Consider the following 27,541-nt stretch of genomic DNA (forward strand, 5'->3'; position numbering starts at 1 on the left):
AGGAAAAGGTCACACAAGTTCAAACAGCACAGAATCCCATTAAAGATGAACCAAAAGAAACCCATAACAAGACACATCATAATTAAAATATCAAAATTAAGAGATAAAAAAAAGAATACTAAAATCTGCAGGAGAAAAGCAGTCAATCACCTATAAAGGAGCCTCCATAGGATGACATCCAACATTTCAACAGAACCACTTGAGGCCAGAAGGGAATGGCAAGAAATATTCAAAGTAATGCAGAACAAGAGCCTACAACCAAGACTTCTTTATCCAGCAAGGCTATCATTTAAAATTGAAGAAGAAATAAAAAGCTTCCCAGACAAAAAAACAAAAACAAAAAAAACTAAAGGAATTTATTACAACCAAACCAATGCTACAAGAAATGTCAAAGGGTCTGTTGTAAACACAACAAAGGGGGGGGGGAAATCTAGTAAAAGAGGAATGTAGATTTAAAAAATAAAATGGCAATAAACAACTACATATGACTAATAACCTTAAATGTAAATGGATTAAATGCTCCAATCAAAAGATATAGGGTAGCTGCATTGATAAGAAAACAAGAAAACAGGACCTGTACATATACTGTCTACAAGAAACCTACCTCAAAACAAAAGATATACATAGACTGAAAGTAAAGGGATGGAAAAAAATATTTCATGCAAATGGAAATGAAAAAAGAAAGCTGGAGTAGCAATACTTATATCTGACAAAATAGACTTTTAAACAAAAGACTATAGTAAGGGATAAGGAAGGTCACTACATAATGATAAAGGGAGCAATCCAACAGGAAGATATAACCATTATAAATATCTATGTGCCTAATACAGGAGCACCTAAATCTATAAAGTAGATTTTGATGGACATAAAGGGCAAGATCAACTGCAATACTATAATAGTAAGGGATTTCAATTCCCCACTAACATCACTAGATAGATCCTCAAGAAAATAAATTAACAAAAAAACGAAGGCCATAAAGTACACACTAGATCAACTGGATTTAATAGATATCTTCAGAACCTTTCACCCTAAAGCAGCAGAATATACATTCTTTTCAAATGCTCATGTTACATTCTCTAGGACAGACCACATTTTAGGACACAAAATGAGTCTTAGTAAATTTAAGAAGATTGAAATCATATCAAGCATCTTCTCTGATCACAATAGCATGAAACTAGAAATCAACTACAATAGGAAAACTGAAAAACATTTAAACACTTGGAAACTAAATAGCATGTTATTAAGTAACAAATGGGTTAACAATGAGATCAAAGAAGAAATAAAAAATTTTTTTGAAACAAATGAAAGTGAACGTACCTAAACTCAAAATTTATGCGACACAGCAAAAGCAGTCCTGAGAGGGATGTTTGTAGCATTATAGGCATACCTTAAGAAGCAAGAAAAAGCTCAAATAAACAACCCTAACCCTGCATCTAAAAGAACTAGAAAAAGAACAGCAAGTAAAGCCCAGAGGAAGTAGAAGGAAGGAAATAATAAAGACCATAGCAGAAATAAATGACATAGAAGCTAAAAAAAAACAATACAGGGGATCAATGAAACCAAGAGCTGGTTTTTTGAAAAGGTAAACAAGATTGATGTACCTTTAACCAGACTCACCAAGAAAAAAAGAGAGGACTCAAATAAATAAAATCTGAAATGAGACTGGAAAAGTACCAACTGACACAGCAGAAATACAAAGGATTGTAAGAAAATACTATGAAGAACTGTATGCCCCAAGATTGGACAACCTAGGTGAAATTGACAAATTTCTTGAAACATACAGTGGTACCTTGAGATACGAGCAGACCAACATACGAATATTTTTAGGATACGAGCTGCGACTTGGTCCATACCTTTGTTCAAGATCTGAGTGAAATTCTGAGATATGAGTCATGATTCGGGAAGCTGCCACTAGTTGGCACATTGGCGCACAGGTCCAGTATCGGCAGCACAACACCAGCATCTCGTTCTTACATGTTACCACAGAATCAACTCGAATCTTGTGCGCTGTACTCATTCTTGCATCATTTTTGCATTTATTACTAACTTTGTGTGCTATCATGGGGCCGAAGAAAATGAGTGTAAAGGACAGTGGTGAGAAGAAGAGAATGATGTCGATAGAAGTAAAGCAAGAAATAATAGGAAAACATGAGTGTGATGTACAAGTGATTGAACTGGCAAGGCTGTATGACTGCAATACATCTACAATTTATGCCATCCTTAAACAAAAGGATGCCATCAAAAAAGCGCAAATCCAATGAAAGGAACTACAGTTCTGTCCCAATTAAGGACAAATATCCATGAACAAATGGAGAAGCTTCTGCTGGTGTGGGTGAAAGAGAAAGAGCTGGCAGGAGATACAGTAATGGAGACTGTAATATGCAAAAAGGCACATATTATTTATGGTGACTTGAAGAAGAAGGAACCATCAACCTCAAAAGAGCCAGCAGAAGATAAAGATATGTTTAAGGCAAGTCACAGCTGGTTTGAAAATTTCAAGAAGAGATCTGGCATCCACTCGGTGGTGAAGCATGTTGAAGCTGCGAGTGCTGACGTTAAGGCATCTAGGAGTACATTGAACATTTTGCTGTGCTTATCGCAAAGGAAGGCTACATTCCCCAACAAGTGTTCAACTGTAAGGAAACAGGATTGTTTTGGAAAACAATGCCCCGGAAGACTTTCATCACCACAGAGGAGAAGAAGCTGCCAGGCCATAAACCCATAAAGGACTGTCTGACCCTTGCATTGTGTGCAAATACTAGCAGTGACTGTAAAGTAAAGCCACTGCTAGTGTATCATTCCAAAAATCCTCAAGCCTTTCAGACTCACAAGATTCTTAAAGAAAAACTACAGGTTATGTGGCATGCCAATGCTAGGGCATGGGTTACTCGGCAGTTTTTTATTGAATGGGTAAATCTCATCTTTGGTCCTGCAGTGAAGAAATATCTTCAAGAAAATAAACTCCCGGTGTAAGCATTACTAATCCTTGATAATGCTCCAGCCCACCCACCTGGTCTTGAAGATGACATTCTTGATGAGTTCAAATTCATGAAAGTCCTCTACCTCCCACCCAACACGACCTCAATCTTGCAACCTATGGATCAGCAGGTCATTTCCAACTTTAAAAAGCTTTACACAGCCTGACCTGTGGTGGCACAGTGGGTAAAGCGTCGACCTGGAAATGCTGAGGTTGCCGGTTCAAAACCCTGGGCTTGCCTGGTCAAGGCACATATGGGAGTTGATGCTTCCTGCTCCTCCCCCCCTTCTCTCTCTGTCTCTCTCCTCTCTCTCCCCCCCCTCCTTTCTAAAATGAATAAATAAATAAATAAATAATTTAAAAAAAAAAAAAAGCTTTACACAGCCTGACCAGGTGGTGGCGCAGTGGATAGAGCGTCGGACTGGGATGCGGAAGTACCCAGGTTCGAGACCCTGGGATTGCCAGCTTGAGCGCGGGCTCATCTGGCTTGAGCAAAAAGCTCATTAGCATGGACCCAAGGTCACTGGCTCAAGCGGGGGGTTACTCAGTCTGCTGAAGGCCCGCGGTCATGGCACATATGAGAAAACAATCAATGAACAACTACGGTGTCTCAACGAAAAACTGATGATTGATGCTTCTCATCTCTCTCCGTTCCTGTCTGTCTATCCCTACCTATCCCTCTATCTGACTCTCTCTCTGACCCTGTAAAAAAAAAATTTTTTTTTTTTTTTTTAATTTTAAAAAAAGCTTTACACAAAGCACTTGTTCCACCTCTGCTATGAGGTGCCTGAGAATACAAATCTAACCCTTTGAGAGTTTTGGAAAATCACTACAACATCATGATATGTTTACGTATTATTGACTTGGAATGGCAAGAGGTTACAAGAAGAACCTTGAACTCGGCATGGAAAAAGTTATGGCCTGATGTTGTTGCAAACAGGGACTTCGAAGGATTCGAACCAGAGACTGAGACCGAGATAGAAGCATTGGAGGAGATGGTGTGCCTCAGAAATTCGATGGGTCTGGAGGTAGATGAGGGTGACATAAACAAGCTCATCGAGGAACATGAGGAGGAACTCTCAACTGAGGAGTTGAAGGAGCTACAGATGATGCAACATAAGGAGCTTCAGCAAGAAATTAGCAGTGAGGAGGAGGTAGAGTCGGAGGAAGTGATTTCTACAACTGAAATTAAAGACATGCTAGCAATGTGGGAGAAGCTTTCAAGTTTTATCGAAAAGAAACACCCAGAAAAAGTTTCAACTTGTCATGCTTCAGCACTTTTTGATGACACTTGTTTTTCATATTTCCGTAACATTTTAAAAGGCAGGCAAAAGCAAACCTCTTTGGATAGATTTTTATTCAAAAGTCCTGCAAGTGAAAGTGCAGCCAAAAAGGCAAAAACAGGTGATGATTAAATGAAAAATTCGTAATGTTAAACTTAGGTTAAGTTTAAAGTTAAGAAAGCGCTTTTTTTTTTTTTTTTAACAGACAGAGATTCAGAGACAGGGATAGATAGGGACAGACAGACAGGAGTGGAGAGAGATGAGAGGCATCAATCATTAGTTTTTCATTGTGACAGCTTAGTTGTTCATTGATTGCTTTCTCATATGTGCCTTGACCGTGGGGCTACAGCAGAACAAGTAACCCCTTACTCGAGCCAGCGATCTTGGGTCCAAGCTGGTGAGCCTTGCTCAAACCAGATGAGCCTGCGCTCAAGCTGGCGACTCGGGGTCTCGAACCTGGGCCCTCTGCATCCCAGTCTGACGCTGTATCCACTGCGCCACCACCTGATCAGGCTAGAAAGCGCATTTTTTTACAATTAAGTTTCTGTGGTTTCATTTTAAGTAAAGAAAGTGCAGTTTTAGTTTTGTTTAACGTAAAGAAAATGCAGTTTTAGGTTACATGTAAATCATGAAACCATAATCATCTTAGAAGAAAACATAGGCAGTAAGCTCTCCAACACATCTGATTTATCTCCATGGGCAAGTGAAATAAAGGACAGGATGAACAAATGGGACTATATCAAACTAAAAAACTTTTGCACAGCTGAATACAATTTGAACAGAATAAAGAGATAAACCACACAGTGGGAGAACATATTCAACAATACTTCTGATAAGGGGTTAATAACCAAAATTTATAAAGAACTTGTAAACTCAACACCAGGAAGATAATCCAATCAAAACATGGGCAAAAGAAATGAATAGACACTTCTTTAAAGAGGACATACAGATGGCCAATAGGCAGATGAAAAAATGTTCAACATCACTAATCATTAGAGAAATGCAAATTAAAATTACAATGAGATACCACCTCACACCAGTCAGAATGGCGCTCATTAACAAAACAACACATAAGTGCTGACGAGGATGTGGAGAAAAGGGAACCATCCAACACTGCTGGTGGGAATGCAGACTGGTGCAGCCACTGTGGAAAACAGTATTGAGATTCCTCAAAAAATTAAAAATAGGACTGCCTTTTGACCCAGCCATCCCACTTTTAGGAATATAGCCTAAGAGTACCAAATCACTGGTTCAAAAGAAGAAATGCACCCCCATGTTTATTGCAGCATTGTTTATAATAGCCAAGATCTGGAAACAACCTAAGTTTCTGTCAGTAAACGAGTAGATTAAAAAGTGGTGGTACATATACACAATGGAATACTATGCGGCCATGAAAAAGAAGGAAATATTACCTTTTGTGACAACATGGATGGACCTGGAAACTATTATGCTAAGTGAAATAAGCCAGGCAGAGACATAAAAATATCATATGACCTCACTCATTTAAGGAATCCAATGAACAATGTGAACTGAGGAATGGAATATAAGCAGAGGTGGGATCAAAGGGACCAGAGGGAAAGGGGATGAAAGGATGGGGTCAGAGAAGGGAAAGAGGTTGGTGAAATTATATATACACAGTACAGCGTTATAGAGAGCAGAAAAGCAAATCCTGGAAGAAAAGGGGGAGAGTTGGGGGGAGGGGGTAAAGGGGAATATGAGTGGGGGGATGTATTTGGTGGGACACTTGAATTTATGTAAACACAATAAATTAAAATCAATAAAGACAAAAAAACAAACATATAAACAAGTAACATAGTCATTTATTATCACTGTCAAGGATGATTCACTGTAGCTAATTTATATGATGGGAAGTACAGTAGATTTGTTTACACCAGCATCACCACAAACACATGACTAATGTGTTGGGCTAAGATGATACAATGGATATGGTATCACTATACAATAGAAATTTTTTACTTTCATAATAATCTCACAGGACTGCAGTCATGTATGTGGTGTATTGTTGACCAGAATATAATCAAATAACTGTAATGCCAAGAAACAGGAAGCTTCCAAAGAAATGAGAGAGATATCAGTACCCATAAGCAATTGTTCTAATATAAAAGTAGATGTTGATAATGTGATCTAAAGTAGAAAAATTATATTAAAAAATGGAAGACATTCAAAGCTTAAGCTTCAAGAAAGAGCAGAATATGTGTTCATGTTAAAATCAAATCTGTCTCAGGAAATAATGAGATACAAGAATGTTAGTAAGGGACTAACATTAAACATATAAGTAATCAGCCTTCCACCATATTCAAATCCTTATCACAGAGATAATATACTTGACCCTCTGGTAGATGTAGGGTAAAATAAGCTATATTTACTCTTACATTAAATTTTTTTACTTTAAGTAATGTTGTTAGATATCTATCTCCAATATCCGTGTATTTCTGGTGAGACCATAATTCTAAACCACATGCTACCCTGAAAAATCTAGCCAGAATTGAGTTATGGTTTATTTCACCTCTAATTGCCCTTAGTACTAGTACTTTAAACAAGATTATCTAGCCTGTATTCATTATCCATATGACTATCAGACTTCTGAGAGATGAAAATATTCCAAGAGCCAGGAATGAGAAAAGGGAAATCTGGAAAAAGCTATTTCATATCCTGGCCCATGTGAGAGCACACCAGATGAACAAAGATCTGCATGGAGCCTAAGGACAAAAAAATAATATTAATCAAAAGCCTAAAGGCAACCCAGTAAACAAACAAACAAACAAACAAACAAAAATCTTAATAAGGCTATCTCTCTACCTGCCTGTCCAAATGCTTTCCACCTGTGCAGATCCATTCCTGCCTGTCCAGCTGTCTCCACACCTGATCCTCACTTACCTGAGCACCCATCTCCTTCACGGGCCCCATTGCTATCCCACCATTCCCAAATTCTTCCAAACTATCCAACTGTTTTTCACACCCACCAGCCCTATAACCTGCCTGTCCATCCATCTGTTCCCTCTGCTTTTCCAAAGACCTTTTTACCAGCCCCATTATCCTACCCAATTAAATATCGTCCTCGCCCTCCAGCCAGAGTTACTCCCAGATTTTCTAGCAGTTTCCCTTTTCTACCCACCCCAATTCCTTCTGGCCCACTTGACCATTTATCACAGCCCTCCCAAAGTTCCCCAACTATTCCTGATTCTGACTCACAGAGCAAGTTATTAAACAAAACTTTCAGGCACAAACATTTTCTTCCAGCACAACTTTGTACCCCAGTCACACTATTGCCTGACCTTGTTCACCGTTCCCTTCCAGCTCAACTGGAAGTTTTGAATCCTTCCAGTTTATCCAATCAGCACCCTCATCAACTGGTCCCCACTCTTTCTTATATCTCTCCATTGCTTGAACATCCTGGTAGCTTAGGTCCTTTTGAGTCAATCCAGCAACCTATTCCACAAACCACATTGTCAAATCTGCCCCAGGCCTTTGCAGACCATCCACCTACCTCAGTTCTCTCCCCTCCACCTCCCTGTCATTCTCCAGCCTCTTCTTTGTCTTTATCTCCTCCTTCTTCATCCTCTTCTTCACCGTCTGTACAGTTTTCTTCCTCTTCATCTATTCTTGCTTCTCCTTCACCTTCCTCTTCAACCTCTCCATCCTTACCTCCCTCATCTATCCCACTTTTTCCCTCACCTTTTCATTCAACTCCCTCTCCATGTTTGCTTCCAACTTATTTAGATTTTCCCTCTCCAGTTTCTCCTGTTTCTTCTTCCTTTATGATTTCTTCTTCCTTTCCCCCCATGCTTCACTCTCCCCCTCTTTCTACCTCCCCAATTCCTCTTATTTCCCTCCATCCCTTCAATCCTCCTTACTGGGGGAAGAAAGTAGAGACGAGAAGAGAAGCAAGTGGAATAGCGAAGAAAGAAATAGAGAAGAAAAAGTTGAGAGACGACAACTTTAAAGGTAAATAAATTGAGTTTATTAGATATTTTATAGAGTTAGCAATATTTTGTTTGGGAATGGTGATTGAAGGGGAAGGAATATGTAAGAGCTGAAAAGTCAAGAGAAACATATGTACTTTCAATGTTCAGAAATTTGTGTTAAATCACTTCTTGCTCTCTCATCACACACACAAAAAAATCTCCCTGTGGTCATAAAACAATAGTCAGGAATCTAGTACTCATTGACCCAGACTATTTCAGTTTATCCAAATAAAGACATATATGGGTATTGGAGATAGGTATATATCCCCTTCCAAAGCACTTTTTATCTTCATTGACTTGAATAATTGAAATAAAATGAATTAGGCATAAATGCCCTTGAGATTCACAATAATGATCCCTAGTGCAGTAGCAGTCAGCTTTTTATATACCTCATGCCCATTCCACCTGCACCCCAAAATCTTCCTTTGTTCTTTGTTTTTTGCATTGTACATATGCTGAAATGTAACATGCTATAAGTTTCTAGAAGATGCAAAATTCTAATAGAAAATGATGTCATCCCCTGATGATTTGGGGGGTGACATTTTGGCACACTGAAAGTAGATTCTACATTAAAGGTATCCTTCTATGGCATAAAAACCATGCTTATATATTTGATACAACTGAAAACAAATGTATACACATTCCTCCATGAAATAAGATCCAAGCACCAAAACCTAGTAAACTAGAATGGATATTCCTGCCTACCCTGACAATTTTTGTATTTTCTACCAGCCTGAATCTTCAACCAACTCAATTAAAATTATAGGAATACCTTTTAGCCATGATATCAACTCAAAACTAAGGGTAATATAAATTATTATTATCCAGATAGGAATGTTCTTAAAGAACAGAAGACTGACTCTACACATTTACAAGAATTTCTTCTATATCTGTCATAAGTAATAGAGGAATAGGATTATATCATCAAAGGCATGAATAATTGGGCATTCCTACATAAAGGTGGAGTACTTTATTGGGACCATAATCCTACAACCATTTGTATTCCACTATTGACTGCCTTAAATTCCCATCATAATATGTCTATATATTTCTCCAATATCCTTATATGTGATTATCTGGACACAAACTACATGAACATGAATGTGTGATTTATATGTATATAAGGAGTTAATGTACTAAGCACTTCTTTATGTATGGTTTACAGAGCTATAAATAATGCCTTGCCTTCATCACTATCAAAAAATGATCAGAATCATCAGAAACATCTCTTATCCAAAATCAACTGTGATAAAGAAATGAAGGAAAATTGCAGAACAACCTTGGCTACTAGCAAAGATGCATTCCAGCTTAAACTAGTGGAAACTCAGAAACTCCTAGAAGATCAGCATCTAAGCGGTTTGCAAGTATGAAACTATAACTATGGTATTAATATTTTAAGATCTAGTAATAATTCTGTTAATTTTTTGCAGTATTCACCACTAAAGAAATGTATGCTATCTGCCAAGAATAGACCATGAAATAGAATGTGGATGAGTCAGCACAAATTCATCAGAGATGCTAGAAAAATAATTTCTTAGTTTTTCCTTATCTTTTACTCATTTTCGTCTCTGCTTCCTCTAGTCTTCTTTTTCCATCTTATATTTAGAAAAATATGCTTATGAATGTTATTTTCTGACAAACATGAAACCTATTTGAAAGTACAATGTAATATAAGTGTCACTGTTAGAGATTGGATTAGAAAATACAACCTGAAAATTATAATACATGTGAACATTAGGTTCTTAATGGAAATAGGATACAATTAGCTAGAAACGGTGTTTATATTCCATCTCTTAGGGCACTTACTTTGTAATTCTCCCACCAATGAGTGGGAATTCAGTTGATTTTCCTGAAATATTGATTGATACACTTTATTTTTCATGAGTAATTACACACATTTATCAGATTCCTAGTAGGCTCAGATCAACATTATATTTATAACTTTGGCCTGATTCATTCAATAACTAAGCAAAAGTGGCAAGGCCAACAAAGCAGAGCAAGAGACTTCTGGCTATGATAAGGTGCCATCCCGCCATAAACAACTATAATCCTGAATAAAATGTATGAGACAAATGTTTTTAGACATTAAACAATAGGCAATATAGAATATGATCTTGAAAAAAAGGGGAACAAATGAGATAAGCCCTATGATCAACAGGCTTTTTACCTGAACATATTCTCTTGATAAGACTCAAAAAAATTCACAGGTTACCCATCTGCCTGTCAAAATAAACAAACAAACAAAAACACTCTTTTTTTTTTCAGAGACAGAAAGAGAGTCAGAGAGAGGGATGGATAGGGACAGACAGACAGGAATGTAGAGAGATGAGAAGCATTATCAGTTTTTCATTGAGACACCTTAGTTGTTCATTGATTGCTTTCTCATATGTGCCTTGACCGCGGGCCTTCAGCAGATCGAGTGATCCCTTGCTTGAGCCAGCAACCTTGGGTCCAAGCTAGTGAGCTTTGCTCAAACCAGATGAGCCCAGGCTCAAGCTGGCCACCTTGGGGTCTCGAACCTGGGTCCTCCGCATCCCAGTTCAATGCTGTATCCACTGAGCCACAAGATTGAAAACTAGACACACAGCATAATCCTTACAATGTCCAACATTCAACCTACTGGACATGTGAGGGAACAGGAAAATATAGCCCATAACTAGGAAAAAAAATAGTTAATGTAATCAGATACAGAAATGACCAGCATGATAGAATTAATGGGCAAGAATTTAAAACCATTTTTGTAAATATTTTCAAGGAATTAAAGCAAAAATGAACATAATGAAAAAAGATACTTTAATGGAACCAAATAGACCTTCTAGATCTGAAATGTATAATATTTGAAATGAAAATTTCACTGGATAGGTTTACCAGTGTAGGCATTACAGACAAAAAGATCAGTGGACTTAAAGACATGGCAGTAAAAATCATCCAGTTGAATCACTGAGAGAAAAAAAAGGCTGGAAAAAATGAACAGAACATTATTGACCTATGAGATAATATCAAGCAATATAACATATATTTAATTAAAATCCCACAAAGGGTAGAAGGAATATTTAAAGAAATAGTGACTAAAAATATTTCACATTTGATAAAACTATACATTCACAGATCCAAGAAGCTCAACAAACTCCAAGAAAGTTAAGCATGTACATATGTGCCCATATGCATGCATACACACACAGACACACACATACCACAAAGGCACATCAAAATCAAATTAAACCAGAAGAGAAAATGGTACATTACATGGATATAAACAAAGATAAAAAGATAAAGAGGACCACTAACTTGAAGCCAAAAGGCAATGAAATAACATTTTTAAAATTCTGAGAGAATGGGGGAAATGACCAATCTAGAATCCTGTATCCAACTAAATTATCCTTCTGAAATGGAGAAGTAATAGATGTTTTCAAGTAAACAACTGAACACCACTGTACTATACCAACGTGTGCACTACAAGAAATGCTACAAAAAGTTTTTCAGACAGAAGGAAAATTATATGAGATAGAAACTCCTCATTATATGAGACAGAAGGCAGATTAGTGGTTGTTATGGTGGCTAGGGATTGACTACAAAGAAGCATGAGGGAAGTTTTGGCAGATGGAAAAGTTTTATACATGGTTTGGTATGGTGGTTATGGGTGAATAATTTGTCAAAACCCTTTGAACTATACATTTAAAATAGGTGCCTTTAGTGTACATAAGTAGCCTCAATAAAATTTATTTAAAAACTAAAACACACACAAAAAAAGCCACAAAGTGTGTTAAGTCTAGTACAGTTTATATCAGTAACTTACAAGCAATACTTGAAGCTGATCATAACATTTCATTGTTTAGTGGTAAGAAAAATTCTGGAGAAAAAAATACAGTGTAGTGAAATCAGAAGTTACTGAACTTCTTTTGAGATGCTTTGGGAGATGAAGCCATTACAGACCTATTCAAACAGAAATCTTAGAGCCATAGACATTACACTTACATCTAGAAGGACCTTCAAACCTAGATTTCTACATCTCATTAAATGCAATTTCAAAGTTATCCAGGCCTGGTTTTCTTATCATTAGTAATTAAAATAACTCAGTTTCAAAAACAGGCATTAGAGAAGCTGTAATCTGTTTTGTTCTCCTAATTAGGTTGAAGTGAATAACACTTTAAAAAGAGATCACAGTACTGAAGTATGTTATAAACAGGGACCAAATGCTAGTAATATTGAACTCTTGTGAATCATTTTAAAAATTGTTTCACCATAAGTATATCAATCAGTAAATATTAACTGTATAAACTAAAATATTTCTATTCTATAACTAATTTTCTTGGTTTCTTGTTTATTTTCTGTGCTAGAAAAATAATATATTTTGGTTTAATATAAGGATATTTAACTTGTATAAAAATGTATGAAAAATCTTAAGAGATGCAAATTTTGTTTCTTTGAGTTTGTTTAACTTTTTGACTACATTTACAATTTAAAGTCTTCTTGAATTTATTTCAATATATGTGACACAAGATTAGTGCATTCTAGATAGATGTGAGAAACCAGAAATACCTTAAAACATAAGAATGTAGAATTTATGGAAATTATTACTTTGCCAAATCTCAAAAAGAAAAAAAAAAGGAGCCATTAGAATTATTTAGGGAATTTTAAAATAATAATAATAATAATAATACCAATACATGAACTCCATCCAAGTATTAAATCAGCAGGACCGAGACATAGATATTTTTACAAAGCTCCTTATGTAATTTGAATGTGCAGCCAGAGTTGGGAGAACTCCACCATGTGGACTGTGAAATTAACTTTTGTAAAAAGATGTAGCCCTTCCAACAGGAAATTCACATTAGGGTCACAGAGTTTTTAGGAGCTTCATTCAAGTCCTGTGAATATTTCAGGGAAAAAATGCCATTGGTAAATAACTTTTTCAGAATTTCACATGCTGTTATGAAACCTTCAAGACACCTCATGCTTTGAATGGAATAGCAATAGCAAAATTATTTTCTAAGGTATAACTAGTTAAAATAATTGAGTAGTTGTTTTAGGCATAGAAATTAAGACAAGAACTTTATTATTCAAGTCTTTGTTAGCTCCCTCTTTTTCAGTCTGAGGACTGCTCCAGGGATATAGATTATTTGTATGCCTACACGGTTTATAATCATTTTACTGTATTTTATATGTCAAGGAGAATTTGGCTCAGTAATAACAATGTGTTGAATCATAAACTTTGGCATATAAAAAATTTCTAAGCTGTAAAACTTGTTCTTTTTTCTTTCAGAAAATTTGTGATGAAGTTAGTCAGATTACAAATTCTGAAACCCTCTCAAGTATGGACAGTCTTGAGGCTGGAGAACGTGAAGAACTCTATTTAACACTTAGTAATAAGGAGCCTTCCACATCAGTCCAGCAGAATTCTGTTTTCCTCAAATCAGCAAATCTTCAATCAACTAATCTAAGCTGCTTTGATGAAGATAAACTGTCATTCTCTAAAACTCAACATATAAATAATTGGCTAATAAATTTAGGTGATCCAGATACTCAAACTGTTACACCTTTCTCAGATATTTTAAGTAAGTCTAATGTTCTACCTTCATGTGAATGCTTTAATAGTGAAGAACAAGACTCATCTGCTCTATGTAGAACTGAAGAAAGAGCCACAACTACTACTAACAACTTAGTAGGCTTTGAATGTAGTTCACCCATATTTGTACATGATAAAAAAAGCAAAAAGACCTCTAAAACTAGCACTATGGGGACAGCTGACTCCTCTTCTGGAGTATTCAGAAGAGAGAGATTATTAGTTACTGAGCACCCAACATTTAAATTCAACAAAGCCTGGAGTGCTCCAGATTCTCTAACCCAAGAAGTGGCTACAACATCAGACCAAGTGAAAAATCCTGAGTTAACTCAAGAAAATAGAACAACTTCAATTTCTACTCCATTTGTACCTGTGGCATCAGCTTCAGTTTTGCCATCTAACACACAATCAGCTAGACCTTTACCAAAGAACAGTATACATATAAAAGAAATCAATCCAGTGCAGTATTCTGATAAGTTAGGGGAATTGAAAGATGTTAAAGATAAAAAGATAAAATATTTTAATTGTAATAAAGAAGAGTTTCTTTTATTTTCAGACAGTTTTCCAGCTGCCTATATACCTGACAACTCTGACTCAAAAGATAAAAAACAGAAAATAACTGAAACGTCACCATTATCATCTAACGTAATTTCGAATTACGACTTAGTTGGTCAGCACAGGAAAATAAAATACAATAGTCATGAGAGAAGCAGTGCAAGGTTTCTTAAAAGTATTTTAAAGAAAGAATCTAAGTATAAACATGATTATTTTAAGGCACTAGTTATAAATCAAGGCTTTACGTTAGGGAATCAAAAAGCAGAAGCTATCAGAGATAGTATTGAATTAACCAAACAAAAAGGGGAAAGTGCAGAAATTCCAAAGACTATTAAAAAACTTAGGTGGTTTGATGAAACTGGAGTTACAGGGAAAAAAGCTGAAGATAATCATTCACTGAAAAATAGAATAGAAATAGCTCAACAGTGGTCTCATCCACTTCATGTTCAAACTAATATTGGTGTAGACAGCAACATAATAAACGTTTCTGCTTGTGCTGTAAATTATGCTAATAGAAAAAAGCCCAAGGATGATTCTATCTCTGAGAATGTTGCTGCTTTAGGAGGATCTGGAACAAACCATGTGTCTTTGAACTGTTTTATACCTTCAGATTTTAACACTTCTAAACAAGCCTGGCCAGCCTCAGAAAAAGAGGAAAATAAGTATTCTATACATAGTGGTGATTCTAAAACTCAGAAAACTAATCTTCAAAGAGGTAAAGCAAAGGTAACCAGAACAAAATCTGCTCAAGTCCAATCAGAGTTTATACATCTGAACAGAAAAGGCACTGTTATTCGAGCACATTCTGCAAGCAAAGACAACACGTTTTTACAAGCTCAGGGCAAATTAATTGTACCTCATTTTCCTAAATCTCCATCAAATATTAGGAGTGATAAAAATATACAAGTATCTCAGTGTCAATCAGAAATGCCTGAAAATTCTCAAAACATCATTACAAATAACTATTTTAATTCAGAATATGTGCTTCCAACAGAATACAAGTTGAATCAGTGGAATCCAGAAAGTAGTCTTCCACTCTCTCATGGTTGTTCTGACTCAGTCACTGTGATGCCATCTCTCCCATATTGTTCTTCTGAGTGCCAAACTGTAGCCAAAATAAATTATTCAAATGGCACTCAAATCATTGCCCCGCAAGATGGGCCGTTATATTGTACCCAAAGAAGATCTGTTTATGAAGAAAGTCATCACTCTGTGGCTTTCAGACCTACTAAAGAAGAATCTGTTCCCTCGAGGAAAAGACAGCATAAAATTCTGGGTCAAAATGGAAAGGCTACTGGTAAGAATGAATTTATATATTTTTATAAATAAAATGTACAATTTTAAATTCATGTGAAATTTTTCTTATTAAGGTATAGCAATATATACCTTATAGAGATTATTGTTAAATAATGACAACTTTATAGAGACAACTTATCTTCTTTAATATTGTACCCTTGTCTACCTAGTAGCTGAAGTTTTTAAGAGAAGTACCCATCCTTTGCTAACTGAAATAGAAACTTTTGCTAGCCTACATTATTTCCATGACTTTTGTTGGTTTAAAAGAGGGAGGACAAAGAATAGGGTCTAATTCTTTATCCCATATTATTCTGTTATTACCCCAATATTATATTCAAAATATCTATCAAAAGAATCCTAGTAAAAATATCTAACTAGATGAATAAATGTTGTTATAATATTTTTCTTTTAAATGTTTGTTAAATTGAATTGTTTAAGCTAATGTTAGATGTGCCAAACTCCTCTATTCTCCTTCCAAAAGAGGAGCAGCTCTACTGTTTTTATATGGAGACAAAAATTATAGCATTACTTTAAACTTTTTAAAAAATTCTCTATAGAGTGTCATTGCCCTTCATAGTTGGCTGATGCCTCATGAAGCTACTTGCCTCTGAGGAAATGGACTAGGAGCCCATAAATTTTTCTTCCAGTGGGAATCAGTTGCCTATTGAGAAATAGATAGGACTTGGTGAGGGAATCAGAAAAGCAATACTTTCCTTTTCCCAAAGGTATGAATAAATATTAAGAAAATATAAAGAAGGAGTTAGTTTAAAGTTGAATATTTAAAGTCTTCAATTAGATCATGAGATTTTAAGAACAAGGAACTTTTTTTGTAATTCATCACTGTATACAGTCATAAGTATCCTAGCACTTAATAAACACTCCAACTTTTCTTGAATTGAATGGACACAAGCCATATTGGCAGATGGAAACCAAGTGCAAAGACTCCAATCTAAAAATCTTCAGCACTTATCTTCAGAAACCTAGGAAGAGTGGAATCAAGAAAGTAATATTCCACTCTCACTTGTTTGTTCTGACTTACTGCAATGCCATCCCTTTTCACCCAGCTATTTCACAGTGTAACTTTAGTTTTTACTCTGCTTCCAGAAGATGAAAGCGTCATACAGATTTAACATTCTGAAATAATGATAAATGAATATGAATGCATACTTTCTTTGAGTTCCTACTCTGTGCCAGTTATAATGCCCAGTGCTTTATACTTGTTCTCATTTAAACTTCACAAAAATCCTGAGAAATAAGTATTTTTTATAATAATACCATTTGCAAAGAAAGAAATGGAATTGCCCAAGGTCAAGAACTAGTAAATAGCAAAATTGGTATTTTAATCCAAATATATATGACTCCAATTTTTTTCTACTAAATCTATATAATAAATAGTTATTAAGCAAATATCATATTTCAGAGTCTAAGCTAATCAGGAAAATATTAAGAAAAATAGTTTCCTAATAAAGGGTAGCATATTAAAATTATGTTTTCATTCTCTGATAAAAGAACATACGTGTTTACTTGGAGAAACTAATATTTAATCAAATGAGGTAGTTCTTAGGAGTGTTTGTATAAGGGATACTGGAAAATGTAATGAATTTTAACATTTTCAGCCATGTTTCTAAAGAGAAATATTCAAACTGTTGTGTTTTACTATACTTCTTAATACAGTGATTATACTTAGAAAATCTAATACTAACAATACTAAGTACTTTGTATGCTCAGTCATTTGAACTTATTTTTTAAAACTAAATATTAAACTTTGATTATGAAACCTTTGCTAACACTAGAGTTCAGAAGGCATCTATTCATTTTTTTATTCTACTGTATTTACCAGGTCATTTTTATTCTCACAGTGTACCCAGAATTCAAAATTATGGAGGGCATCTTCCTCTTTATTAGTTTTTCCAGAATTTACCAGCCAAACTCTCCAATAAAAATTCTATTTCCTAGAGGCCCAAGCCATTCAACTATACAACTTCCTGACCTCTCAAGTTATTTTCTCCTTCACAGATGACTTGGCATCTGATTCACAATCTTTCTTTCTATGCAGTCTTTGCCAAAACACTGCTAGTTCCACATTCATGTGGATGAACAATCCAGCTCTCTGAAATCTCTCAATTCTTTCTCATCTCTAATGATTTTCTGTATTATTCTGCCTCACATACCCATTCCTTTTGTCATTCCCTGGACCTTGTCAACACCCGTAACTCGTCTACATCTAAAATCAGTAATTAAATTTAGATACTCCTCACTGACTACAACATGGTATTTGCACAAAGATATTTAGACCAATGGAAAAGAATAGAGCCTAAAAACAGACCCATATATATATATATATTTGAGACTCACATGCTTGACTTTTGGCAAAAGTTGCACTGCATGCCAGGGAGAAAAGACTTGTCTTTTCATTAAATTGTGCTGAGTCATTAAATGTGCTTTTCATTAAATTGTACTGAGTCACTAAATTTAGATGATCATGTGGTACTAGTAAAATGACCCTTAACTCATACCACACATAAAAATCAATTCTAAGTAAATTGTAGGTATAAATACAGAAAATGAAAATAAATGCTTCTAGAAGATAACAAAGACTTTAGAATGGGCAGAGATTTCTTACCCAGACATAATAACACTAACCATTAAAGAGAAGATTGATAAATTGAACATTAAAATTAGAAATTTTTTCATCGAAAAATACCATTAAGATATTGAAAAAACAAACCACAGAGTGAGAGAAAATATTTATAATGTATAATACTGGCAAAATGCTCAGATCCCAAATTAATAAAGAATTCCTACAATTAATAAGAAAAAGACAATCCAATTATATCAGTCAGGGTTCAACCAGAGAAGCAGAACCAATAAAATATATTAAGATTTATTGCCAGGGACTGGCTTATGTGAAAATGGGGACTGTCTAGGCAAGTCTGAAAGTTTTAGGGCAGGCCATGAGGGAAGGGGCAGGCAATAACTCAGAGGAGTAGACTAGTTTCTTTCCACAGGGAGAATTTTTTATTCTCACAAAGAAGCCTCATTCCAGCTTCTAAAGCCTTTGAACTGGTTGAATCAGGTGTAACATCTTATCTAGGATAATCTCCCTTACTTAAAGCAAACTGATTATGGAATTTATTTTATATTATTTTTTTAAGTGAGAGGAAGGGAGGTAGATTCCTGCATGCATCCCAACCAGGACATCCACACATAGGCCAACACTCTTTTCGTTGAGCCCACTAGCCAGGGCCTGATTATGGATTTTAGTTACATCTACAAAACACCTTCACAGCAACACCGACCTTGGTGTTTGGTTGAATAACTGGGGACTATAGACTAGGTGACACATCAAAAAGACCATCATACCGATGTTTTTAAGAAGCCAAAATAGATGAATAAGCTTTTCATAAAAGGGGATAGCCAAATGGTCAGTAAACCTGAAAAAAGGCCTCAGCCTTAGTCCTCAGGAAAATTTGAATTAAAACAACTAAGATACAGATTTAATTTTGAGTTGTAGTAAAAATATCATATCTAGAATTTTTATAAAAGACTGGAAATTTGGCCATATATACCAGTACAAACTATTATATATTATGTTTGCAAAATACCAAGTTTTTCAGCTATCATATTAACAAGTAGATAATATTTAAGTGCATGTATGTGAATTAAACAATACATAAACAATTTTAAGCATGCACTGTGTCTGTTCGGCAGTCTACAATCCATAAAACTGAACATCTGCACTAAGAACAATAAAGCACAAAAACAAATGTTACAAATCAAGAAAGTACAGAAGTGTTAGTAGATCTTTCCTCTAGAAGATTTATGAACAAGCTAAAAGAAGGGATAAAGTCTTGATGCAGCAATTATATGGCCAAGTTAATTATCATTTAGAGTATTTTTAAAGCTCTTCAAAAATGCAAAGATAGGGACTCCACAAGATTTAGGGAAGACAATTCTAAGCATAGCAAACAGTCTAGAAACTTTATCACTGTCTAAATTATTACACTAGAAACTATAACATTTAGTATATCTAGCATTTAGCTTATTTAGCATACCCATGTGATATAGTGCTTTCTAAACCATAGATCATGACTTATTAGTGGACTGTGAAATTAACTTAGTGAGTGGTTTTTAATGAAATTTAATTTTAGAATCAGAATTTCTAGAATAGAAACTACCACAGTGCTACATGTATTGTAAGGGTATATCTATTTCACAAAACGGTATATGCACCCTGGATCACAGTGCAAAATATATTTCTTTCCGTGAAACACAGCCAAATCAGAATGACAGCCACTAGCACGAAGGTTAAGAGCTAGAGTTTTAGATTTTGGAGACTGAACTGCTTGAGGATAAATCCCAGCTTTTCCCCTTGATTAGCTCTCTGACCTTAAGCAAGTTGGTTATCCTTTCCTATGCCTTAATTTATCTGTAAGAATGGTAATGGTAATAGTGCCTTTAGCTTTAGAAGACCCTCGGCAATTATAAATGCTCAACAAAATTAGCTAGAATTATGTTATTTCTTACTGTAAAAGATCAGATGTTCAATTACTAGCCAACTTCCTTAGAAGTTGAAAGCTTTTGTGTCTTTGTTATTATATAGATTAGATTGACATTTAGTTATAGTTTTATATATATATTTATAGTATATGCATGTAGTTATATTGGGATATGCAGAACTATATGCATATGAATAGCTACATATAGAAAATATATATATATTAGCTATAATAACATAAATTGGATTCAACATTCAAACTCATGTTCTCCAGTACATAATTTTAGGGCTAAAAATATTTTCATTTTTTTCCTACCTGAATTTTTTATCACAAACACACATACACAAACTCCCATATATTCCCCAAAATGCTTGTATGCTTACACACATATTCATATTTTATGCCCCAGATCAATGGAAGTTTCTATGTTTCAGCCCTCAAAAACTTCCTAACACATCCATCAATGTTAGTTTATGCTTTGGTTGCCTTTGTACATAATGTTCTTTTTGATTAAAAAGGTTCTTTTACTTGGGAACTCACTTTTCCTTTAAGACCAAGTATATCCTTCTCCGTGAAACTTCTCTTGATTCTTACAAGGACACTCTATCTTCTGTACTTTCATTTAATTCTGTTCATAACTCTACATACAATATATGTATACTGTAATAAACCATTTAAATTCTTCTAAACTAATAGACTTCAAAATTTTTTATTGTAACACTATTAATAAAAATTTTGAGCACATATATATGCCATACACATGTATTCTGTTAAGCACCTTAACCAGAAATTGAGTTTTTAAACAATGAAACAGATATAAAATACAAACTTTTAAATAATCTTGAAATTTTGTAGTTTATACATAATATATTTTTAAATAATTATAAAATAGTTTTATTACTTATAAAAACTTTTTCTATTATATATTATTAATAATAATTCACTGATCATTTCAAATGCCTTATCAATTCGGACTTCATTTCATATACTATCATTAGCTAATACCTCCAGGCACAATATGCATTTAGGGTGAAGTTTACTATGATTTTTTTGCATAATTTTTTATTTGTGATCCTAACGTTTTTATTAACATGATTATACTGTCATTGTCATTGTATAGCAAAGAGTTTCTAATGAGAATAGAGATATATCTGCTGTGCCTTTCTTATTAACCTGTGCTTGCAGTATTTGGATTATCTTTGATCTCTGATTTTGCAAGAATATATTTTAATTAGTTATACAAAAAATCTAGAAAAATAATAAAAATATTCATGTACCCACCACTCACCTTAAATATTAAACCATTACACATGTAATGGAAGCCCTGCAAGTGTCTTTCTTAGCCTCATTTTCATTTTGTGAGGACTCATTCAGATACAACAAGATATCCATAATTCACTTACTGGAGCACACATAAAATTTAGTACATAGAAGAAAGCAAAAGCACACTAATGAATAACACTGCCAACCTCACACACTTAGAATCTCTACTCTTCCTCCAAGACAGCTCTCTCTGTGTGCAATATTTGACTGTTTACCTTGCAAACTGACAAGGGTGCCAGTATTAACCATATACAAATTTCCTGTCCACAGTTTGGAATCCATTGGGTGCCGGGGCCACACAACTGTGTGGTGGTCAACACCACGGACGCCCCCCCACTCTGAGTTGTTCAATGGTCAGCTGTGTTACCATAGTATAAAGCTTAATGATTAACTTTTAGAACATGAATATGAAGCAGTATTCTAGTATGTTCTATCTGCACAGCAGTGATTTATTTTGGTGTCACACCACACTTTGGAGCTCACTGCTCTAGACTTCGAAAGCAGAGATTTTGTTTAATTCATCATTGTAACTATGCCATGCACAGTACTTATTAAGAGAATAATATGTAAAACAATAAAACTTTGCTAATTGAATGAAACAGTTTCTGTAATGTTTGAAGGTAATTTGGAAGTTTGTGTTGGATATATGCTACCTACTCAACTTGTATACCTTTGACATTGTACTGGTATTTGTTTAAGATTCTATTTTGAGAAGAAAACGAATTGTTGAAAATAAACAGAGGAATCTTTTAGAGCAGATAAAAAACCCTGGATCTGTAGGACAGAAGTGCAGTGAGAAAATGAATGTAAGTACATTATTCATAAAAATCTCTATTGAGTAGTGGAAAACAGAATGTTCTTAAATGACTGTGCTCTGTGCTCTGCAACATACATATAAGTATATCCAAAGCCATTGTAAAGCAGCCTTGGAATCTCTATGCTAGGAGCTTGCTGTACTATAATTGTTCACAATACTTTATAGTAAAAAAAATAACTGTTATTCACAACAAAGTTATTTAAATATACATTAAGAAAGAAAAAGGAAGCCCTGGCTGGTTGGCTCAGCAGTAGAGCATCAGCCCAGTGTGTGGAAGTCCTGGGTTTGATTCCTGGCCAGGGCACACAGGAGAAGTGCCCATCTGCTTCTCCACCCTTCCTCCTCTCTTTTCTCTCTCTCTCTCTCTCTTCCCCTCCCACAGCCAAGGCTCCATCAGAGCAAAGTTGGCCCAGGTGTTGAGGATGGCTCCATGGCCTCTGCCTCAGGCACTAGAATGGCTCCGGTTGCAACGGAGCAATGACCCAGATGGGCAGAGCATCACTCCCTGGTGGGCATGCTGGGTGGATCCCAGTCAGGCACAAGCTGAAGTCTGTCTCTGTCTCCCCACTCTCACTTCAGAAAAAAAAAGGAAAAGTAAATTAGAACCATGGATAAAGGAAACAAGTATGCGAATTATAAAGACTAATATAGTTCCCATTGTTTGGATCTGAGCTTCCTGGAAGACATGGTAAAAAGGAAAATAGGATGTCTTATAGGTCTCAGCAGATTTTGATAATGATTTGTTTAAGACATACTATTTAAAAGACATTTCCCATGGAGAATCTTCTATAGTGGACCTTGAAGTTTATAATGGACATATCCCTCCCTAGTAGTAAAAGTGAACAACAAATGAATAGGGAGTTTCATATGGCTGTTTGAAATAGAAATCTTCAATAAAAGTCAAGCATAATACTATTAATTTTAAAATTAGTGGAGGTAATTCTGTGAGAGCTAAGTAAATGTGACCTAAATATGACATTTTCGAGGCGCCTAATTTCATCTAAGGGACTGAATTTAAAATATTAAAAATTCTGGATGGATGAGTGAATAGCTTTTGTCTTGGAGTTTCTATAGTAAATATTACTTCTGACTTCTTTTTTAACAGAATTGGAATAGTACCTTATTAAGAATTTATATTCCAAGTGATAGATTGAGGATCCTATTGTTATGTTGTAGAAACTATCAATTTTTATATGAGCAATTTATTCTAATATTTTATAATATTAACTTATTAATATGTAGAACTATCAACCATGATATATCTTATCAGCAAACAAGTCATTTATTTATGTAAATAAAGTTGTTCTATTACCAGTATATTTTTACTGCTCAATACCAAACATAGTACTAAGTTATAAACATGACTTTCTGATTACAAACATTATAATGCCTAATAAGTTCTTTGTTTAACTTCCATGTTGTTCACATCAGACATCTCAAAATCTATAAACTGAACAAAATTTAATCTTTATTTTTTTATTTTTATTAACATTTTAAATTTAAAAGTAACATGTAATTGTTATAACAAAATAAATGAACAAACTAAATTTTAATGGCTGTTATTAGCACCCTCTCTAAATTCCTCCCTATTTTTCTGGGTTTTATTCTGTTCTTCTCTGTCTTCCTCCTTTACATTCTCTATCACAGTCTTTAGAGTTCCATTTTTATCCTTCTTTCCAGAAGCCTTACTTCCACTTTCACATACACATCTTCCACTCACACACCCACTTGACACATGTTCCAAAGTTAGCTTTAGAATATAGGGCAATGTTCCTAAATCATAATCAAGTTTGAAGTTTTATTTTTTTCAATTTTATTGTTTTTGCTTTGATACTGGATTTTGAATTTTGTAGGTGTTTTTGTTTACTTGATCTGTAAGGTTTAGTTACTATAGTACTGGCCCCTATCACCTTGTATTAGGAAATGTATTTTATCATCCTATACTTTTCCCAATTCACTACTTCTAAGTAGAGAGAATCTAAGAGATCAGTGAAAGATAGAAAATGCACAATTACCACTTTGTGCCAGGGTCTCAGTCCAAGGTGTCTAAGTCTATAATGAAGATGATAGGCTATGAGAGCTATTCAAGGAAGGCTGTTGCAGAAACCTGCATTGGTTACTCTTCCAATCAGGCTGAACAAAGGTGAGGTATAGTCATAGCCAGGCAGTTTTATCTGTGAAAAAGTCATTTCTAATAGTGGAACAGAATGGGAGTAAAAAAGCAAAAGAGAACATATCTAGGAAAGGATAGTTGGTAGTATCCCTCAGAGAGTGCTGAATGAGTGTACTAATTGCTCTGAGATTTCCCATTTCCCAGTTCTATGCAGCACTGAGGCAGTTATTTCTGACTTAAACTTTGTCATCTAAGATACTTAAACCATTATAGTATTAGCCATAATCCAAGGCTTTAGGCTAATAATTGTGATCCACCCTTACTATGATAAATCAACTAGATTAGAAACCTTAACATAATTTTTTAGCTTTCTTTTAATTAGTACTTTTGAGTGCCACCCAACTCACTTTTCTCTTCCAAATATCCAAGACAATATTGCAACCAGAAGGTTATCAAAAGTGACATAAAACATTTTGTCAAATATTCAGTTACCATAGAAAGTCCTTATTTCAGTAATTCTTGATTTATACTTAAAAAAAGAAAATATATACATTACATGAATAGTGATAGCTGAAAATACATACAGCTAGCAATACTTTCTAAAAAGTCAATGTATATATCATGAATTTTAAATATGGAATTATGTTGATTTAATATTCTATTTTTATAGAATTTTGGACAAAGTGTCCAGCTAAGTTCAAGTGAACCAAAACTAACTTCAAGGGGTACTTCTAATATTAAAGAAGGTATGTTTTAGTTTAAATGTTTTCCTCTGACCTTTGTTCCCAGTAATTTTTTTTTCTATATGTATTTTCACAAAGACTTACATACTATGTGAGTATTAAACCATCATTTGGGACTTAATTCTCCTCACCCTGCACATTCAGGTGGCTGCCAATTTTTCTTTATTCTAAATAATAATGTACCAAACATCTTTCTACATCAAGCCTCTTCCTGACTTTTCAATTATTTCCTTTAAGGTAGATCCCAGAATTAAAATTTTCATGTAATTGGTACCTAATAAGTATCTATTGAGTGAAAAGTTTATATAGTAAATAATTCTGAATCAAAGCATATAAGTATTGTTTTGGCTTGTCATACATATTCCTAAAGTATTTTCCTGAGTGCATTAAAATTCTTCTGGGGTGTATGCTTGGGGTAACTTGAGGTAAATCACTTCTATTATTTGCTTATATTACAAACAAAGAAATGGTGTTTTGTTAATGTTGATTGGTACATCTTTTATTAATATATATGATTAATAGTTTTTGTGTGTATATTTGTTTTTGGTGAATTGTTTCTTCATATTCTTTTCCCCATAGATATTGGAGTTTTGGTGTTTTCTTACTGATTTCTGTAAATTCTTTAAATATAAGAATTCTTTTTTTTCTTTTTTTTTTTGGTGACAGAGACAGAGAAGGACAAACAGGGACAGACAGAGAGGGAGGGAGAGAGATAAGAAGCATCAATTCTTAGCCCTGGCCGGTTGGCTCAGCGGTAGAGCGTCGGCCTAGCGTGCGGAGGACCCGGGTTCGATTCCCGGCCAGGGCACATAGGAGAAGCGCCCATTTGCTTCTCCACCCCTCCGCCGCGCTTTCCTCTCTGTCTCTCTCTTCCCCTCCCGCAGCCAAGGCTCCATTGGAGCAAAGATGGCCCGGGCGCTGGGGGATGGCTCCTTGGCCTCTGCCCCAGGCGCTAGAGTGGCTCTGGTCGCAATATGGCGACGCCCAGGATGGGCAGAGCATCGCCCCCTGGGGGGCAGAGCACCGCCCCTGGTGGGCGTGCCGGGTGGATCCCGGTCGGGCGCATGCGGGAGTCTGTCTGACTGTCTCTCCCTGTTTCCAGCTTCAGAAAAATGGAAAAAAAAAAAAAAAGAAAAAAAAAAAAAAAAAAAAAGAAGCATCAATTCTTCGTTGTGACACCTTAGTTGTTCATTGATTGCTTTCTCATATGGGCCTTGACGGGGGGATGGTGGGGATACAGCAGACCAAGTGACCCCTTGCTCAAGCCAGCAACCTTGGGCTCAAGTTGGTGAGCCTTGCTCAAACCAGATGAGCCCATGCTCAAGCTGGCAACCTCAGAGTTTTGTACCTGGGTCCTCTGCGTCCCAGTCCAATGCTCTATCCACTGCACCATGGTCTGGTCAGGCTAAATATAAGAATTCTAATCCTTATATTTGTTTCAAATATTTTTACTGCTTTATTATTTGCATTTTATTGTACTTATGTTTTGTTGTCTGTTTATTTGTTTTAGCAAAAGAGACAGAAGACAGGTAGGAAGGGAGAGAGATGAGAAGTATTAACTCATAGTTGCAGCACTTTAGTTGTTCATTGATTGCTTTCTCATACTTGCCTTGACCAGGGGGCTCCAGCCAAGCCAGTGACCCTTGCTCAAGCCAGCAACCCTGGGCTCAAGCCAGAGACCTTTGGGCCGAAGCCAGCAATCATGGGATCATGTCTATGATCCCACGCTCAAGCTAGCAACCCCCCACACAAGCTGGATGAGCCTGCACTCAAGCCGGCAACCTCAGGGTTTCAAACCTGGGTCCTCAACATCCCAGGTCAATACTTCATCTACTGAAACACCATCTGGTCAGGCTGTACTTATGTTTTGCTTTTACATATAGAAGTCTTATTTTTTATTCAATAAATAATTATTGAAAGTTATTTTTCTGCCTGCAACTAAATATTGTACATAGAGTAATGAATAAAACATAGAAAAGTCTTGCTCTTCAAAATTTTAGTCTGTTGGCCTTAAATAAACATGTCTTTAGTATTTTTCAGTAATTTCTCCATTACTTTTAAGCTCAAACTCAGTATAGAAATTTAGAAATGTTTCTTTTTCCTCTAGATTGCTTTAATAGTTTATTTCTTTGGAATTCGTTTAAATGGATAGTGTGAAGTGAAACTTCAACTTGATTATTTTATAAACAAACTAGTCTATTACAGAATCTTTCCTTTCCTTCATTTTTGATCATATGTTAAGTTCTTATATCTAATTTGATCTGTTTCTAGGCTGTCCTGTTTAGATGATCATCTAATTTTCTAATCTTTTCTTAAGTTTCTTTTCTCTTACTCTTTTATTTATAATTCATCTTAATTACTATTACAAAAACAATCTATCTTTTTG

The 27,541-nt window shown here is 35.2% G+C and overlaps 1 protein-coding gene across 1 annotated transcript in view; it reads left to right on the forward strand.

The window, feature by feature from the left end:
• CEP126 (centrosomal protein 126) overlaps window positions 1–27,541 on the forward strand; it is a 65,387-nt gene that overhangs the window by 28,561 nt on the left and 9,285 nt on the right. The window contains exons 5-8 of the mRNA XM_066360107.1: window positions 9,412–9,610; window positions 13,510–15,661; window positions 22,182–22,288; window positions 25,083–25,158. Of these exons, the coding sequence (XP_066216204.1) occupies window positions 9,412–9,610; window positions 13,510–15,661; window positions 22,182–22,288; window positions 25,083–25,158 (2,534 nt within the window). The remainder of the gene's footprint in view (window positions 1–9,411; window positions 9,611–13,509; window positions 15,662–22,181; window positions 22,289–25,082; window positions 25,159–27,541) is intronic.

The sequence above is a fragment of the Saccopteryx leptura genome, chromosome 1, assembly GCF_036850995.1.
Source record: "Saccopteryx leptura isolate mSacLep1 chromosome 1, mSacLep1_pri_phased_curated, whole genome shotgun sequence".
NCBI classification, from domain to species: domain Eukaryota; kingdom Metazoa; phylum Chordata; class Mammalia; order Chiroptera; family Emballonuridae; genus Saccopteryx; species Saccopteryx leptura.